This window comes from Rana temporaria, chromosome 1 (genome assembly GCF_905171775.1).
Source record: "Rana temporaria chromosome 1, aRanTem1.1, whole genome shotgun sequence".
Lineage (NCBI taxonomy): Eukaryota > Metazoa > Chordata > Amphibia > Anura > Ranidae > Rana > Rana temporaria.
The window spans coordinates 450,256,622-450,276,037 of NC_053489.1; the positions used below are offsets into that span (position 1 = coordinate 450,256,622).

A 19,416-nucleotide genomic window follows, 5' to 3' on the forward strand; every position below is an offset into this window, starting at 1 on the left:
AAAAAGTATAGCCAATCAATAAGCAGTTCTATTTTCTGTACAGATATGTGTTGTACGTAGTGCAATTATTATTGAGACTTGCCAAAGACAGACCCAAAGTGACTGCCCTTGGCTGTTTGGTGAAATGAATCTGAATGATATTACTGGGATTGCATAGGGAATACTAGTCCCAAAATCCAAAATCAAAATCCATACCAAGGGCCCTGCTATTTAATGGAGTATGTTGCATTTGAAAAACAGTCAATTGCTATGCAGCTGGTGCTCAGCAAATGCAATACATAGTACCGCCTTTAACCACTTGATCTCCTGAAATAATAACCCCCCACCCCTCCTGACCAGGCCATTTTTATGTGATACGGTACTACGTTATTTTAACTGACAATTGCACAGTCGTGCGACACTGTACCCCCACATATAGAGCTTTCTTTTGGTGGCATTTGATTACTTCTGCATATTCTTTTTTTGCGCTATTAACAAAAAAGACTGACAACTTAAAAAAAATAATAACATATCAATAAAATATATATATATATATATATATATATATATATATATATATATATAACAAATTTGCTTGGAATCTAGGAGCCAGCTAAAATAGTTAGGAGCCAGAAAACCTGTCCCGTCCCACCGAGCTTGCGCGCAGAAGCGAACGCATTCGTGAGTAGCGCCTGCATATGTAAACAGTATTCAAACCACACATGTGAAGTATCGCCGCAATCGATAGAGCGAGAACAATAATTCTAGACCTCCTCTAACTCAAAACATGCAACCTGTAGATTTTTTTTAAACGTCGACTAATGGAGATTTTAAAAAGGGTAAAGGTTTATCGCCATTCCACGAGCGGACGCAATTTTGAAGCGTGACATGTTGGGTATCAATTTACTCGGCGTAACATTATCTTTCACAATATAAAAAAAAAACTGGGCTGACTGTACAGGTGTCTTTTTTTAATTAAAAAAAATATTTTTTTCCCAAAAAAAGTGCGCTTGTAAGGCTGCTGCGCAAATACGGTGTGACAGAAAGTATTGCAACGACCGCCATTTTATTCTCTAGCGTGTTAGAATAAAAAAAAATTATGGGGCAGATTCACGTACCTCAGCGCATACCTCCGCTGAGCGCAGCGCATCTAAGATACACTACGCCACCGTAAAATTTTTTTTTCCAAATCCTCAAAAAATTTGCGCCGTAAGTTATGGCGGCGTAGTGTATCTTTGGCGGCGTAAGGGCACGGAATTCAAATGGATGTGATGGGCGTGTTTTATGTAAATACGTCGTGACCCGACATAAACAACGTTTTTTTTTAACGGCGCATGCGCCGTCCGTGGGGGTATCCCAGTGCGCATGCTCGAAATTAGAAAACAAACTTTGCACAATTATAGAGGATAAATTGGGCTACATGTATGCCAAGAGCCGGGTCCAGGGAACCTACGACCGGCCTGTACCATGTCCCCAAAATCACCGGAGAAATTACCGTTTAACATGGGAGTCCATGGTAGGTCCTCCGTACAACAAACTTTGCACACTTGTAGAGGATGAGTGGGGCTACAAGTTTGGGGTCCAGGGGACCTACGGCCGGCCGGTACCGGGTCCGAAAAGTCTGGGAGATCAGGCGCAAAAAGGCGACTTGAGTATAAGCCGAGGTGGGCATTTTCATTTCTTTTTTTTAACAAGGAATGGTGGCAAATCAGTGACTTATAGCAGGACTGTGATGTTACGGTGGACATTCTAAAACTAGCTGACACTTTTTGGGGACCAGTGACACTAATACAATAATCAGTGCTAATAAATATCAACTGTCACTAATGACACTGGCTGGGAAGGGGTTAACATCAGGGGCGATCAAATGGTTCACTGGTTCCTAGCCAGTGTTTGTGTACTATAGGAGATGCTTTGACTAGGAGAAGGCATGGATCCATGTCCCTGCTTTGCAGGAACACAAGATCCAGGTCTTCCCTTCTGACAGAACGGTGATCTGCCTTGTGTACCAAAAGGATCGGCGGGTGCCGGCAGACATCGAGTCCGCAATACCCACCTCTCATCTCCCGCTGTGTATAATAACAGCGGGAGCTAGCTGCTGGCGGCGGGCATTTGCACCTGCTACCTGGAAGAGCCAGATCACGTGTGTATAATTATATACAAACACACACACACACGTGATCCAGTGCAGCTGTGCCTCCCTGTAGCATCCAAACTGCTATAGGACGGACCTTAAGTGGTTAAAAACATAGGGAGCATTTATAAACCTGGTGCATCCTGGACAAGATGTTTTTTTCTGCGTATGTGTTTCCACAGAGAAATTCTTGTCTGAATCAGTGTCAACTACAATGAACAACTGCAATACTTTAGTCAAGCAAGATCGCTCAGCCTGGGTTTACACTGATGCGAATTTACAGCGGGTTTGATGCGTTTAGGAACACACAGATTCACAGGTCAAGTAAAAGCATAGCATTCCATGGCTTTAGTTCACATTTATGTGTTGCAAATTTGGTGCAAGAATATATTTTTTAAATTAATGGGGTCCAGAATTTTATCTTCATAGGCTTCAATTGAACTCACAGTAAACTTGCAGCACACAGTTCACATCTCTGCAAATTGTTCACTGTCTGCCTCCTGAAATTAGCGGAAAAAAAACGCACCTGTCCACCTCAAAACGCAGGGGAAATTCACACCTCACAGAGGGCCAAAAAAAAAAAAAAGGGGGGGGGGGGATCAAATTCACAGTACATCGCATTGCAGTAGTGTGAACCTAGGTTTAACCTCCTCTACCCTACGACCCCTTTCACACTGCAGAGGCGCATTGCAGGCGGTATCAACCCTTTATCGCCCGTTAGCGGGGGTTAATACCACACCGCTAGCGGCCGAATCCCGCAGCAAATCCGACAGTATAGCGGTGCTATTTTTAGCGGCGCTATACCGCCACCGCGGCTCCCGCCCCAGTTTGAAAGGGACCTTATCCAATTAAGACAGGGCACAGATGCACAGCCAAGCAACAGTCCAATCAATAGAAAAATGCTAGCACACGGCAACTGATCCTTGAAAATTATTTTATTCCAAAACAGCTGACAATCAAAAGATGACAGAGGTGCCAATGCATTTTTGGCTGGTAAGCCCTTCATCATAGTGTGTATATATATATATATATAAAAACACACACACAAAAGGATCAGTTATGTGCCAGTATTTTTCTATTAATGTAAAAATAAATGTGCTGCACCATTTAAAGCTACACAATACAAATGACATACTCTATGTGTAGGGAGCTTTATTTGGCATTTACAATCCACAGCTATCCGCCTGTGAATTACAGGAGTGAGAGCGATATATGCAGTCTTTATCATCTGAGTGGGTATTTTATTGATATCTTTTTATGAACATCAAAAGAAGCGAGCACTATGCCAGTTTCTATTGTTTTTTGAGAATCTAAATTGCACTGATCCATTCATCCACCACCTGAGCTGCTGATGGGGATCACACTTATGCACCTGCAATATGCAACCTGCACTTTGCGTTTTTTCAATACACAAACCATTGAAGTCTATGGAACCAAAAACCAGAAAAAAAAACCTGACCCTTTACATAAAATGCACAGATGTGAACTACATCCATAGGAAACCATGTTAAAGGACCCTTTTTTCTGTCCGCACCAGAATCGGATCGCATGGGTGTTTGCACCTATGCCGATACGATCCCTGTCCAATCTGGGGGTGTCATTAACTTTGTATTGACACCTGCAGAGAGCAGTGTGAACCCGGATTTGCAGGGTTTCCTGCATCGCACCAGTGTAAACCGGCCCTTAATGGCCCTACAAGCTGTATGTATGAATGTGAGTTAGGGAAACTAGATTGTAAGCTCCTTGAGGGCAGGGACTGATGTGAACATACAATATATAGGTAAAGCAAAGCATAAATTGACAGCGCTATACAAGTATCTAAAATAAATAAAATATGGGTGTGTAGGATTATTTTTTATATAGCATGCCTTTATGGTTTTGTGACATACAGTAACTATCAATATTGCAAATTTCTCTCCTACTCCTCCAACTAAAACAGGAAATGCCGCCTTCCCCTATACAAGGTGTCTGAATAAATTTATTAGCGTTTGGTCCTGGCTGGAATCTTCTGACTCAACCACCCCAGAAAATACTTAAAAGGGAAGTTCCAGCCTTTGTTTTATGTTTATTAAAATTCAGCAGCTACAAAAAGTGTAGCTGCTGGCTTTTGATAAACAGACACTTACCTGCTCCACTGTCCAGCGTCGCTCCGCTCTTCTCCCCCCCCTCTCCACCGGCACCTCCATTCTAACTGTGGGCACCCGGCCGTGACAGCTTTCGGCTTCACGGCCGGGCACTCACGGTGCATGCACGAGCAGCGCTGCGCTACCTGAGTGGACAGCCGATCGCCTGGGACCTGTCACGTGTCCCAGGCAATCGCCTACAGGGAGGGGCCGCCAAAAGGCGATACGACGTGTCGCCTAAGCGGTCCCTGGGCGGAAGTAGGAAGTGGGACAGGGAGTCCCACTCCTACTGAAGCCCCCCATCCCCCCCCCCAAAAAAATTACATGCCAAATGTGGCATGTAAGGGGGCGAGGAGTGATTTAAGCGGTAGTTCCACTTTTGGGTGGAACTCCGCTTTAAAATACATTTTCGATATCACCATCACTCCCCTGTAGAAAGCTCTCACGTACTTCCAAGTCATTTGTCACCTCTTATTTTATACTCTTCAACTATCATATCTTGGATGGGCAACCTTGCTGTTGTGGTTGTTCTTGTTCTCCTATAGGAAACCATTGGATCCCTCTATGACTCTTGCTCTATGCTTGGCTTATCCTCATTTACAGGTAAGACCATAGATTTATTTTGTTTAGCCCGCAAGTTAAACAAAAGAAATAACAGATTTCTTTATCAATGTTAAACGGCTCATGATAGGGGGGGTCTCCTGCTAAGGACACAGGGCTAACCAATTGTCCCCATGGGACTTGTCACCCCCTGCAGCCAATCCCTCCTTTCCTTCCTGTACGGTCTTCCATAGTTTACAGCTTTAATTGAATTTGCACATAAAAAAGGGGGGGTGGGGGGGGGGCTATAGATTCTTTCTGCTGTCTTACTCTTTCCTGATTGATCAGATGGTGGGGTGGAATCAGGGCGTTTGTACGTGGGGTTGTCCAATGCTGTGGCTATTGTATTTTGACAGCTAGTTGTCAGAATACCCAAACAGCGGCTGCCTCTATTTGGGTGAAAAAGGCGGAGTGATGCTGACAGGGCTACCTAGTGATCTAATGTCTCTCAGTGTATGACCAGCTTAAGGCGCCTGAAAAAACACTCATAATAGCGTTATTTGTGCCAACTTTTAGCAGCAGTTAGGAGCAAGACGCTCCTAAAAATTATATATTTTTTCTGCTTCGAGAAGCTTCTACACCAGTAGCGGTGCGTCCATAAGGGGCACACAGGCACTGCCCCCTCTCTAGCACCATAGATAGATCTATGGTCACCGCTACCACCCCCTTTTCAGGTGCCCGGCCCCTTTTCGGGCGCTGGGCACCTGAATTACAGCAGCAGGGTATTTTTTTTTTTAAGCACCTGATTAGAGCTATAGGCTCTAATAGGCGTCCAAAAAGGTAAACAGCGGGCGCCATGCTGGGCGCTCGCAGTTCACTCAGCGTTGTGCTAGGAAAGTGAAAGAATATTCACTTTCCTAATACTGAACCGCCTCTTAGCCAATCAGGTGCTCGGGTCTGTTACCTGATTGACTTAAACGACTGGCGCTGTCAGTCGTCCAATCATAGCAGAGGACAGGAAGAGAGTACGGGAGAAGACATCGAGGAGTGTGCAGGACACCGCCGCCGTGACCCGCTATCCTGTGAGACAGGCAAGTGCCAGGTGGGGGATGCATAGGGTTGCCACCTCATCCCTTTAAAACAGAACACATATGAATTACACAGGTTCTATGGCTGATTAAGGTGGTAATTGAACTCAAGTGGAGCCTTATCTAAATTAAATTAGCCTCAGAACCTGTGTAATTCATATGTGTTCTGTTTTAAAGGGATGAGGTGGCAACCCTAGGGATGCACACTGGCAGCATTTGATGGGCATGCTGGCAGCAATTGATGGGTAGCTTGATGGTAGCAATAGCTGCGTTTGATGGCACAGTGGTGGCAATTTATTGGCACAGTGTCTGCGCTTGATGGGCACAGTGGCTGCGCTTGATGTTTTTTTTTTTTCAGTTTGTTTGCGCCCCCAAAAATTTTCAGCACCAGCCGTCACTGTTCTACACTAAAATAGCGTGCATGGACACATAAGATAACACCATTTGCTTCTAGAGGCAGAGAAATAAAAATACTCAAAAGGCTCCTTTCACACAGGCACCTGTGAATTTGCATCAAGAGTACGGTGTTTCTGGGACCGTTTGCATAAACTATATTGAGTGCGCTCAGGAAACACACTCCTGTGGATGTGTAGTGACAGCTCTGGTCTTCAGAGACGTGTGCTCAGACCTGTTGCACACTAAGGTGAATGGCCTCGTTACAGCCACTGTGAAAGGAATTTAAGTACGTCAAGCAAGTAAACATACGTTTTGTTAGGTATTCTTTTTTTATGTAACCAAGCAAAAAAACAAAACAAAACAAAACATTTTCAAACAAAGAAAACTTTATCAAACACTAAAAGCTTACCCTCGCTTCGCAAATACTCCACCACATTCCACACCAACGCGGGCACGCCGTTGACCACTAGACCCTCTTTGTGCAGGTCTCTGAGGGGCACTCCGAACACTTTCCTGTATGGCACGGTTGGCTGTCCTCTGCCAGGCCTCGCAACCACTTTTTTCATATCTTCTTTCAGTCTCACAGCAGCTTTGCTTTGCTTGAAAGAGCACAAAAAGAGAGAGCAGTCATGAGCCGTAACAACAGGAGGTTGCATTTTGCTGCTGACTTTTCCACTCAGAAGATCAAGCATTTTGTGCCATAGCAGGAGCAAAATAAAACAAGGCAGGCAGACATGCAGTGAGGGAAAAGAAGCAGCCAAACTGCAAGTTCGAATATGTGTTTAAGAGATGGGAGTGGAGCACTCAGGCAAGCAGGGGGACGGGCCATTCACACAACTTCCCTGTAGCTAGGATGTGAGGCTGGCTTTTCTTATATCAGGAAGAACACACACATGTATCCAAGCGATATTGCCACAGTAACCTATGGGTGGAACTAGTAATCACTGCACGGCTGCAAGTCCTGGCAGTACTTTTTCTCTGAGTTTGTAGAAAGATGCAAACAACATCAAAACAAGAGTTAAACTGGATACACATTATACAATTTTCTCTAGATTTTTTCCTTAGATTTACCAAAACCATATAATATGAGGTCAAACCTAAACACTTTCAATTTGTATGCAATCAGGCAGGCCCTTCCACTGCATAGTTTAAGGTAAATCTGAAGGAACTCAAACAACAAAAGCTGATTGGGTTCCAATCACACAGGTAATTTCTAATGCTGGCTATACACTAGCCGAAAAACTCATTCAAAATCTGTTATTTGGATTGTTCGATTTTCATCCAGTTAATGGGCACAAATAGAAAATCTTAACTTTTCAGAGTCGAAAAATTAAAGGAACAGGTTGGAAAATTTTACCAAGCGAATGACAAATTGAAAGGTTAATGTGTTTCTCGTCTGAACTATTTTCACTAGGCATACGTGACAAAACAAAAAAAAAAAATATTAATTTTATGTCCATTGAACAATTTATCGATCAAAATTCGGTCATTACTTGATGACAAAATCGTTTGCTCTCACAGTCGAGTGTTTGTTATTCGAAAAGGAGTTTGAACGATTTTCCGTATGGTGTATGCCCAGCATTAGAATGTGCGTATTGATACTTCTGGAATGACAGGTGTGTAAAAAAAGCTGTGCATGCTTGGTCAATAAAAAACAACAACAGGCTGACGGCGGCTTTGCCTATTTTTGACACTTTGCACAGCCAGCGAATACATGCTGTGAGCACGGCTGGATGCAATATGGACCCTTTCACACTGATAATTTTTTATTCTGCCTTTGCCTTACAAAAAGCGCATTATGTGTGATCATTTAGGGCCTATACATGTGATGAGAAAATTGTACGAAAATGTCCGTATGACAAACGATCGGTTGGCTATCCGATCATTAGTATAGTTCTTTTGACAGCCAATTCCAACTGTTCGCACAACAAAAACTAAGTGTGCATGTTAGAACATTTTTTATCATACTTGAACACTACATTCGATTTTCATTTAATCGGTACAGTTTTTTGTCCGAAAAAAAAAAAAACTGACGAAGTATTCTGCCGTACGATAAATTTACGTAAATTGAGTACCCTCAAAAACAGAGGATCATTCATCCGATATTATCATTGTGTGTATGATGTTTAAGGAATCATTCACATCAGATGCGCTAGGGTAGGTTTGTAAGCACATTCCCAGCACAAAGCAAACAAAACATAATGGTTCCCTATGAATCCAGTTCACACCAACGCATTGCATTTGCCGGGTGCTGAAAAAAAACATGGCATGCATTACTTTTATTTCAGCTCGGTGCAGCGTAACGTGTTCAAATGCATGAAAACGTGCACAAACAAAATGTACTGCAATCAACGCAAACAAAAAAACTAACAAAAAAAAACAACGCATATAAAGTTTGCCCCAATGCATAACAGCAGATTACAAAAATTGCAACACAATGCACATGCGTCAACAAATGCATTGTGGTGCAAATCATAACCAAACCGGAACTCTTCACACCAGTCAGTTGCGTTTTTAAAAGTCTTGCATTTTTCGTACAGTAAAAAAAAACGCACCAAAAACGCACCTCCCCTTGAATCAATTGTAAAACACATCTTTCCAGGTGCAGGCTGACGCCAGGAAATCACAAAATGCACTGGAAACACGGCAAAAATGCACCTCCTCATTAAAATGAACAGAAAAGGCATCAAAAATGCACCCGCAAGTGCGTTTTTGGTGTGCTGTTTGAGTCACGTCCTTTTTTCAAAGGTACAGGCTGATGTAAAAGCAGCAAAAACACATATTTACATTTACAAGGGAGCAGTGTGAAAGCAGCCTATGGGGCTGATTTCCAATAACAGTGCGCTGCGCCGGTTCATGGCTTAATTAGTGCGCCGGATGAATCCTTAATTAGGCGCATGAACCGGCGCAGCAGCCAGCGCAATGCAATTAATATTTAAAGCCGCCGCTGAACTCCCTTTAGAAGTCTATGGTAGACTTAATGGTAGTGTTAATTTTAAAGGTTAATATGCTAGTTTTTGTCCTAAAATGTGTTTGGGGACCTGAGTCCTGCCCCAGGGGACATGTATCAATGCTTTTTTAATTTTTAAAACGGCTGTTTTTTCGGGAGCTGTGAATTTAATAATGCTTAAAGTGCAACAATAAAAGTGAAATATTCCTTTAAATTTCATACCTGGGGGGGTGTAAAGTAAACATGTGAAAAAGCGCATGTTTCCCGTACTTAGAACTGTCCCTGCACAAAATGACATTCTGACGGAAAAAAAGTCATTTAAAAAATCACTTGCGGGTATAATGAATTGTCGGCTCCCGGCAATTCAGAGCAAATTCATTCATAAAAAAAAGGCGTGGGGGTCCCCCCAGATTCCATTACCAGGCCCTTCAGATCTGGTATGGATATTAAGGGGAACTCCACCCCAAATTTAAAAACAAATAGCGTGGAGTTCCCCCAAAAATCCACATCAGACCCCTTATCCGAGCACGGAACCTGGCCGGCCGCAGAAAAGAGGGGGGACAGAGTGCGCCCCCCCTCTCCTGAACCGTACCAGGCCACATGCCCTCAACATGTGGAGGTTGCTTTGGGGTCCCCCCAAAGCATCTTGTCCCCATGTTGATGGGGACAAGGGCCTCATCCCTACAACCCTGGCTGGTGGTTGTGGGGGTCTGCGGGCAGGGGGTTTATCGGAATCTGGAAGACCCCTTTAACAAAGGGGACCCCCAGATCCTGCCCCCCCCTGTGTGAAATGGTAATGGGGTACATTGTACCTCTACCATTTTACCAAAAAAAGTGTAAAAAATTACACCACAATTCCTTTATTAATGTCTTCTTTCCACGCTTCTTCTTCCATCTTCTTCTTTTCTGCTTTCATTCGGGTTTCTTCCTCCATTTTCTTCTTCTCCTCTGCTTCTTTCTTGGGTCTTCTCGTCCGCATCTTGCACCGGCTTCTTCTTCCATCTTCTTCTCCTTCCGTCGGCCTTCTCGTCCGCATCTTGCTTCTTCTTCCCCGGACGATGCGCTTCCAATTGAAGTTCCCGCCATGTGACGCTCCTGCGACCCCGCCCCCCTCTGGCACACATGTACCACACCGGGACTTTCTTATGACTCTCCCCGTGGCGTCCTGGGATGCATGTAAGTTCCTATTTAGGTTTCATCACTCTTCACCTGCTAGCCGCTTACTGTCCTCACCAATTGGTCTTGGTGACCTGGGATTGCCTCTGACTTTTACTAACCTTCTTTACACCCTACTTCATGGTTACTTGACTGTGATCCACACTTTCATTCCACTTTCATCTATGAGCACAGTCTCTGGTGATTGGTATTATGTCATTAGTCTTATACCACTTACATGGATCCTTTCAGTCCACTATTATACACTGATTCTACATCCCTTTATTTTAGACTCTTTCTGGCATTCCCCTCTGGCATAGCATTATAGCATTTGGTGTTATCATGCTCTCCAGCACCCCGCCTCCTGTGTATGGTACACAATGGGGGGGGGGGGGGGGTTTCTGTGTATGCACCCATGTGGCACGCTGCTTCATCACCTCAGTTCCCGGGACGGACCATTATTCTGGCCTTGGTTTTATATTCACCAATCCTCATTTCAGTGACCCCATGTAAGTATATGGGTCGGGCCACAATGCCTTTCCCTGCTATCTTGAGTTACAATCATACCAATTATACTATCATATTTTGTAGATATCTCTGAACATCCGCCCCTGATGAGTGTTCTCCATACACGAAACGCGTCAGGAATTTTTGGGATGCAGATATATGTCCATACTATACTATCAACTCTGAAATTTATCTACTCACCATATATGATGTCAATATTTGTACATAAATGTATTTATTTTTTGGCTTAGGCTGCTTTGATGTTTCTTGTACATATATGTATCATTTAATGTATTTACTAATCAATTTAGTCCACTAAGTAGCACAAGGTGTTATATACTTATATACTCTTGGTGCCCATAGTTCACACACACATACATATGGCTGTGTGAACAAATATGGAATGATGTTTATTACAATGTCTTTCTCCATGTGGTCTTTTTTTATTGATATGGTTTTTACAAATTGTATGATTAATAAATATGCACTTTGATTCATATACCTCTACTCAGTCTATGGCCTCATTCAAAGTCCCAAACTTCCCGCTTATATCTATTTTTCTATTAGGAGGTGCAGAAGTTTAGTCAGGCCTAGGGCAGCACAAAACCTAAATATACTACTGCATATTAGGGCTTATTTAGACAGGATCCAATTTACAGCATGTTTTTAGATTGTGGGAGGAAACCCACGCAGGCACAGGGAGAACATGCAAACTCCAGGCAGATGGTGTCACGGGCGTGATTCGACCAGCGACCCTTTTTGCTGCTAGGTGAAAGTGCTATCTACTACACCACTGTGCTGAACGAACATGATTGCGGCTGAAAGCATGAGATCAGTGGGGTTTTTTTTTCCGATCTCATGCTTTCCAGCCTGGAGGACAGTTGTGGGGTCTTATTGACCCTGCCTCTCTCCATAAAGAGGACCTGTCACACACTATTCCTTTTACAAGGGATGTTTACGTTCCTTGTAATAGGAATAAAAGTGATAAAAAAAAGGAAAAGAAAGTGCAAAACTAAAAAAAAATCAGATTTAAAAAATAAAATGCCCCTGTCCCTAGTAGCTTGCACTCAGAAGCGAATGCGCATGTAAGTCCCGCCCACATATGTAAACGCCGTTCAAACCACACATGTGAGGTATTGACGCGTGCATTAGAGCAAGAGCAATAATTCTAGCACTAGACCTCCTCTGTAACTCTAAACTGGTAACCTGTTAAAAAAATTCAAGCGTCGCCTATGGAGATTTTTAAGTCCTGAAGTTTGGCACCATTCCATGAGTGTGTGCAATATTAAAGCGTGACAAGTTAGGTATCTATTTACTCGGTGTAACATCGTCTTCCACATTATCCCCAAAAATTGGGCTAACTTTACTGTTTTGTTATTTTTTAATTCATGAAACCGTTTTTTTTGGGCAAAAAAAAGGCGTTTGAAAAATTCTTGCGCAAATATCGTTGGAAATAAAATAAATTAATGACAGCCACTTTGGGCCAGATCCACAACCAGCGGGCGCAACTTAAATGTTCCGATTTAAGTTACACCGCCGCAAAATTTCTACCTAAGTGCCCGATCCACAAAGCACTTACCTAGAAATTTGCAGCGGTGTAACTTAAATCTGTCCGGCGCAAGGCGTGCCCAATCTAATGGGGCGAGTCCCATTTAAATTAGGTGCGCTCCCGCGCCGGACGTACTCCGCATGCTCCCGACGCTATTTTCCCGACGTGCTTTGCGTTACGTTACGTTGCGCCGAGTTTTGTGAATCGCGACGGGTAAAAAAGAGATGCGGCGGAAAAAAAAAAAAATTGACAGTGACGCGGTAAAGAAGGGTATACTTTTACATGGTGTACTAAGTTTACACTTTGTAAAAGCAGCCCTAATTTTGCGACAAACTAACACTTACGGAGAAATAACGAAGGGAAAAAGCTTTGTGGATCTCCGTAAGTGCTAATTTGCATACCCGACGCTGGATTTTCGACGAAAAAATGCCCCCATCGGCGGCCGCGGTACTGCATCCTAAGATCCGACAGTGTAAGTCCATTACACATGTCGGATCTTAGGGATATCTATGCGTAACTGATTCTATGAATCAGCCGCATAGATAGAAACAGGGATACAATGGCGTATCAGCAGATACGCCTGGGTATCCATTTTGTGGATCTGGCCCTTTATTCCCTAGGGTGTCTGCTAAAAAAAAATATATATATATATAATGTTTGGGGTCCTGAGTACTGTAATTTTCCAGGAACAAAATATAATTTTTACATGAAGGAGGGAAGTACCAGAATAGGCGCGGTATGGAAGTGGTAAAAGTGAAACAATAAAAGTGAAATATTCCTTTAAATTTCATACGGGGGGGGGGGGGTATAGTATGCTTGTGAAGAAGTGCATGTTTCCCGTGCTTAGAACTGTCCCTGTACAAGATGTCATTTCTGAAGAAAAAAAAATAATAATTTAAAAGTACTCATGGCTATAAAGAATACAGTCATTGCTCATAAATAAAAACAAAAAAACATGGGGGTCCCCCCAAATTCAATTACCAGGCCCTTCAGGTCTGGTATGGATATTAAGGGGAACCCCACCGTCAATTAAAAAAAAAAATGGCGTGGAGTTCCACCAAAAATCCACACCAGACCCCTTATCCGAGCACGCAACCTGGCTGGCCGCAGAAAAGAGGGGGGTCGAGAGAGCGGCCCCCCCTCTCCTGAACCGTACCAAGCCACATGCCCTCAACATGTTGATGGGGACAAGGGCCTTATCCCCACAACCCTGTAGTTGTGGGGGTCTGCGGGTGGGGGGCTTATCGGAATCTGGAAGACCCCTTTTACAAAGGGGACCCCCAGATCCCGGCCCCCCCTGTGTGAAATTGTAATGGGGTACATTGTACCTCTACCATTTCACCAAAAAAAAGTGTCAAAAATTTAAAAAAAGACAATTGCTGGTTTTTGACAATTCTTCTTTCCACGCTTCTTCTTCTTCCATCTTCTTCTTTTCTGCATTCATTCCGGTTTCTTCCTCCATCTTCTTCTTCCTCTGCTTCCTTCTTGGGTCTTCTCGTCCGCATCTTGCACCGGCTTCTTCCTCCAACTTCTTCTTCCTTCAGTCTTCTCGTCCGCATCTTGCACCGGCTTCTTCTTCCCCGGACGACCCGCTTGCAATTGAAGTTCCCGCCGTGTGACGCTCCTGTTCTTCTGACAGTTCTTTTATTACTGAAGACGCGGCCCCCCTCTGACGCCACGGGGAAAGCCATAAGAAAGTCCCCGTGTGGTACACACATCAGACCAAAAGCTCCCAGGAGACATGTCCGATGAAAACGGTCCACGGACCGTTTTCATCGAACATGTCTCCTCGTGTGTACAGGGCCTTAAAGAACTTAAAAAAACTTAAACATTTCAGCTAGCTTGTTCTAATAAAACTGTTATCAAAGAAATATGGTATCTGAGGTTTATGGGACAAGATTGATGTAGCTGAATGTCCTTGAGACAGAACACCCACAAGGTCCCCCTCCTCAAGAAGGCACGTGTACAGGCTCATCTGAAGTTTGCCAATAAATATCTAAATGATTCAGAGAAGAATTGGGAAAGTGCTGTGTTCAGATAAGCCCAAAATGTGGCTCTTTGGCATTAACTCGACTCACCGTGTTTGTACTCCTCAGAGTAGACAAATTTGTGCCAATAAAACCACTTTTTGAGAAAATTCTCACGGAGACCTTTCTCCGTAGCCACCAAATCCTCCATTGCATTCATTTCTGCCACCTTCTGTAACCAAACGGTGACCGACAGCGACTGAGTCTGCTTCCAGAACAGCGGGATGCAGCTCTTCCCCGCTGTGAGCAAGAGAGGCAATATGGATCTCCTGTAATTTTTACTTGGAATCTCATGATGATGCAGGAGGAAGAATCCAAGGGACCATGGTAGCTCCCGATCAGTGAACTTCTGGACTAAAAACTCTGGAGAAGGTGGCAGGACCAGAAGATGTGGAGAAGCAAGCCAGTGGCCTCCCCACATTTCCAGCAAAGGTCCAAACTCCAGGGGAACATCTTGTGGATTCTCTCCTGGTGCCTGGCGCAAATAGAAGTTTTGTAGGAAAAAAGGAATAGTCTGTCGACCTGTTTCTCAGTAAAATGCAATCCCAACTCTCGCTCCCATTTGGCAATATATGGAGGTCTAAAGTCAGGTGGCTGGGATAACAGTAGTTGGTAAATCTGGGAGATCACATGACTCATTGGAGACTGCTTCAGGCATAACAATTCAAAAGAAGTTAATCGCCTCCCAAAAGCCCCTGGGGCGGGAAGAGCACCAACAAAGTGAGTTAGTTGCAATTTCTGCCAGAATAAGAGACCCACAAGGGTCGGGTCATCCATGATTTGGTGCCTAGTCTTCCACTGACCATTGGTAAAGAAATGCCAAACCTGTGACTTCTTTTAGTTCCTGGAGTTTAGGACTGATCAGTGTATTGTGGCAGAATATATCTCAGCGGGAGACATCCCTGCATCAACATTGTTTATGTTGATGTGGGAATCTTTTTTTTTTTTGCTGGTTGAAGGAGAAAAAATTGTATGGGCTAGATTCAGGTAGATCAGCGGATCTTTAGATCCGCGTGATCTATCTGATTTAAGATACGCTGCCGCAAGTTTGAGAGGCAAGTGGGTAATTCACAAACCACTTACCTCCAAACTTGCGGCGGCGGATCGTAAAACCCCCGGCGGAATTCAAATTCCGCGGCTAGGGGGAGTGTACCATTTAAATCAGGCGCGTTCCCGCGCCGATTTAAATGAGCATGCGCAGTCCGCAAAATTTCCCGGCGTCCATTGCTCCCACTGACGTCACTAGGACGTCTGTGGTTTCGACGTGAGCGTAACTTGCGACGCGCGGGTTTCTGAATCGGCGTACGCAAACAACGTAAAAAAATTCAAAATCGACGTGGGAACGACGGCTATACTTAACATTGGCTTCACCTCAAAGAAGCAGGGTTAAGTATACGCCGGGAAAACCGCTACGGAAACGTCGTAACAACACTGCGTCGGGTCCGCGTACGTTCGTGAATTTGCGTATGTCGCTGATTTACATATTATTCAGCATAAATCAGCGGGAACGCCCCCCACGCTATTTTCAAATTGAAAATAAGATCCGACGGTGTAACACAGTTACACCTGTTGGAACTTAGCCATATCTGTGCGTAACTGATTCAATGAATCAGGCGCATAGATAGGACCAGTGTAAGTCAGAGATATGACGGCGTATCAGGAGATACACCGTTGTATCTCTCTGTGAATCTGGCCCTATGTGTGTACTCAGCTTGTAGTTATTTACTGATGTTAGGGAATTATTTTTAAACAATAGTTGTTTTGATTACACCAAAATAAAATACTAGTGTCATTCTATACTTCTTTTACCAATACCAGACCCAATTATGTCCTTGTTTTCTAAAGTTTTTTGTAAAAGTAAAGATACTGTTTTTGTTGTATGAAATGGTGTAAATAACAACTGCTGCTCTCAGAGAAACATATTGGATTCTAAAAACTAGATGGCAGCAAAGTTGTCAGTGGGAGCTGTCAAAGAAACCTTCAGCTGCAGACTGGCTGTCACATGACATGCACCACGTGACTTCCACATGACTTCCTGGCTGCCTATAAAGCTGAGCAGCTGAGCAGATGCTCAAAGGATTGCTGGTTTGTCTTCAGCTTCCTGTACCTGAGTTTCTGTTTCCTGTTGATTGATTACCTGCTGTGACCCGGATTGACCCTGACCTACTCTGATCTTCCCCTGGACCCGACCTTGGCTTGTTTTATGGACTTTGTTCCTGCCTCCTGTGTTTGACCCTCTGCCTGTGACCCGGATTCACCTTCAGTCTCCTGTGCTTTGACCTTCTGCATGTGACCCAGTTTTGCCTCCTGTCTCCAGTGCCTTGACCCCCAGTCTGTGACCTGGATTGTCCGCTTACCTGTGTTTGAGCCTCAGCCTGCTCTGGACTTCCTACCAGTCTTCTTCTGCTGAACCCTGATACCCATCGGTCTCTGCTCCAGTTCTACAGGACTTCCGCTCAAGCTCTACCCTGCCTGCTGGTGGCTTGTGCCTCTTGGTGCCGTCCACCCTCTGTACCACCTCCAGGGGGCGTACTGCGCTTAGTCTCAATAGCGAACCGCTCTCGGCATCTCGGCCTTGGTAAATACCCTATTCTGATAGCTGCCCTCAACAAACAGATGAAGGATGTCAACACGTGATAAGTCCGAGTTTCTTACAATGGCTTACTTTTAATCCTTTGTATTTCCACATACAGCTGAACACACAAAACTGGGACTTTACAGCTAATGCCATCATTTCCCGGACACCACTATGTGATCACGCATCAGCCCTTAACTAACTCCATATATGGGGCCCTAAACACACAGGCATTGTTTAGAGTTGACTTGTAAATGCTAATTGTTTGAGCTTTAACAAGCATTTGTAAAGCATTTAACAAACTTTGAGCAGCTTTTACAGCACAAACCTCAGTACTGCTTAAGGCTTCAGGACCCACTAAAGGCAGCTAAACGTTTGCTTAAAGCTAAACTTCAGGAATTCAGCCAATTTGTAAAATGAGGCGGCATTCTATGAGTTAAAACCAACAAGATGGACTGCACCTTGTGTACTTATGTCTTTAATTTACATCTGACATTTTTACGAAGCTCCGGGAGTGAAGCAATTACTATACTCCCGGCGCTCTCACAGGAGAGACACTGCCTTCACACACAACAGCTCTGTCCATCCCTCATTCACAGAAGACTTTGGGCCAGATCCACAGAAGAATTACGCCGGCGTATCTACTGATACGCCGCGTAATTTCAAAGTTCCCGCGTCGTATCTTTGTTTTGTATCTACAAAACAAGATACGACTGCATCTGGGCTCGATCCGACAGGCGTACGTCTTAGTACGCCATCGGATCTTAGGTGCATTTTTCCGCTGGCTGCTAGGTGGCGTTTCTGTCGAATTATGTGTCAAGTATGCAAATTAGCTAGATACGGCGATCCACGAACCTATGTCCGGCCGGCGCATTTTTTTTACGTTGTTTGCGTTCGGCTTTTTCCGGCGTATAGTTACCCCCGCTATAGGAGGCGTATCCTATGTTAAGTATGGCTGTCGTTCCCGCGTCGAATTTTGATTTTTTTACGTTGTTTGCGTAAGTCGTTCGCAAATAGGGATTTGCGTAGAATGACGTCACCGTCGTAAGCATTGGCTTGTTCCGGTTTAATTTTGAGCATGCGCATTGGGATACCCTTACGGACGGCGCATGCGCCGTTAAAAAAAAACTTCATTTACGTCGGGTCACGACGTATTTACAAAACACGCCCCCATCACATCGATTTGAATTGCGCGCCCTTACGCCGCCAAAATTACACATTAGGCCGCCGTAACTTACGGCGCAACTTCTTTGAGGATAAGGAAAATACGCTGTAAGTTACGGCGGCGTAGTGTATCAGCAACGAGGATCTGGCCCCTTGCATTTTGTGAATGCGTTCACATAACACAAAGCCCCCTGTGATACATAACACGTAACTCATTATCTGGCTACGCGATAGTCTCAGATGGTTCATTCCAGAATTCCAGAGGACCCTGATGTAGACAGCAAACAGTAGACGGTGGGGGTAGCAGGTGGGTTACCACCCCCCCCCCCCCTCTTGTCATTCCCCTCTTTTTGTTCTCTCTTTTTCACTTACCCCTCCCTCTTCCCCCTCTTACTTTTTATGTTCTCTTCTCTCTTATTTGAGCCCTTTATGGTCGGGGATCTGGAGGTTGGTCCCGATCATTTGGGTCGGTCCTGTCTTCCAGACTACCGGCCTGAGAAGCCAGAATTGAGTAATACAGGGCTGCTATGAATAGGCCCCGTCTGGTAGCTCAGATGGTCTCCCAGAGTGTTAGTGTGTTAATGTGAGTCGAGACACACGTTCAAAGAGGGAAGCCATTACATGTTCGAGTCTAATGCCGCGTACACATGTTCATTTTTCGGCATGAAAAAAAAATAAGTTTTTAAAAAATTTAATTTAAAATGATTGTGTGTGGGCTTCACATCATTTTTCGGGTTCTGAAAACCGACAATTTTTTTTTCCGAAAATGCCGCTTTTTTTAATGACGTTTTAAACAATGTCGTTTTTTCAGGTTGTAAAAAATGATCGTGTGTGGCTAAAACGACATTAAAAACCTGCGCATGCTCAGAAGCAAGTTATGAGACGGGAGCGCTTGTTCTGGTAAAACTACCGTTCATAATGCAGTAAGCACATTCATCACCCTGTAACAGACACAAAAGCCTGAATCGTCTTTTACTAACAGGAAATCAGCTAAAGCAGCCCCAAGGGTGGCGTCATCCGCATGGAACTTCCCCTTTATAGTGTATAGTGTACATGTTGTACGTCACCGCGCTTTGCTAGAGCATTTTTTTAAAACAATGGTGTGTAGGCAACGTCGTTTTAATAATGAAGTTGGAAAAAACGATGTTTTTTCTACAAGCCGAAAAATTTAGTTTTTTTAATGCCGAAAAATGATTGTGTGTACGCGGCATTACATATTGCTCGTGATG

The 19,416-nt window shown here is 44.0% G+C and overlaps 1 protein-coding gene across 3 annotated transcripts in view; it reads right to left on the minus strand.

The window, feature by feature from the left end:
- The window catches only part of FAM13A (family with sequence similarity 13 member A), a 266,776-nt gene that overhangs the window by 241,869 nt on the left and 5,491 nt on the right, over positions 1 to 19,416 (minus strand). The window contains exon 2 of one of the 3 annotated variants that reach the window (XM_040327495.1): positions 6,670 to 6,859. In XM_040327495.1, the coding sequence (XP_040183429.1) occupies positions 6,670 to 6,859 (190 nt within the window). Of the gene's footprint in view, positions 1 to 6,669; positions 7,098 to 19,416 lie in introns of those variants that run through there. The other 2 variants (XM_040327486.1, XM_040327503.1) reach the window with 2 other exon arrangements.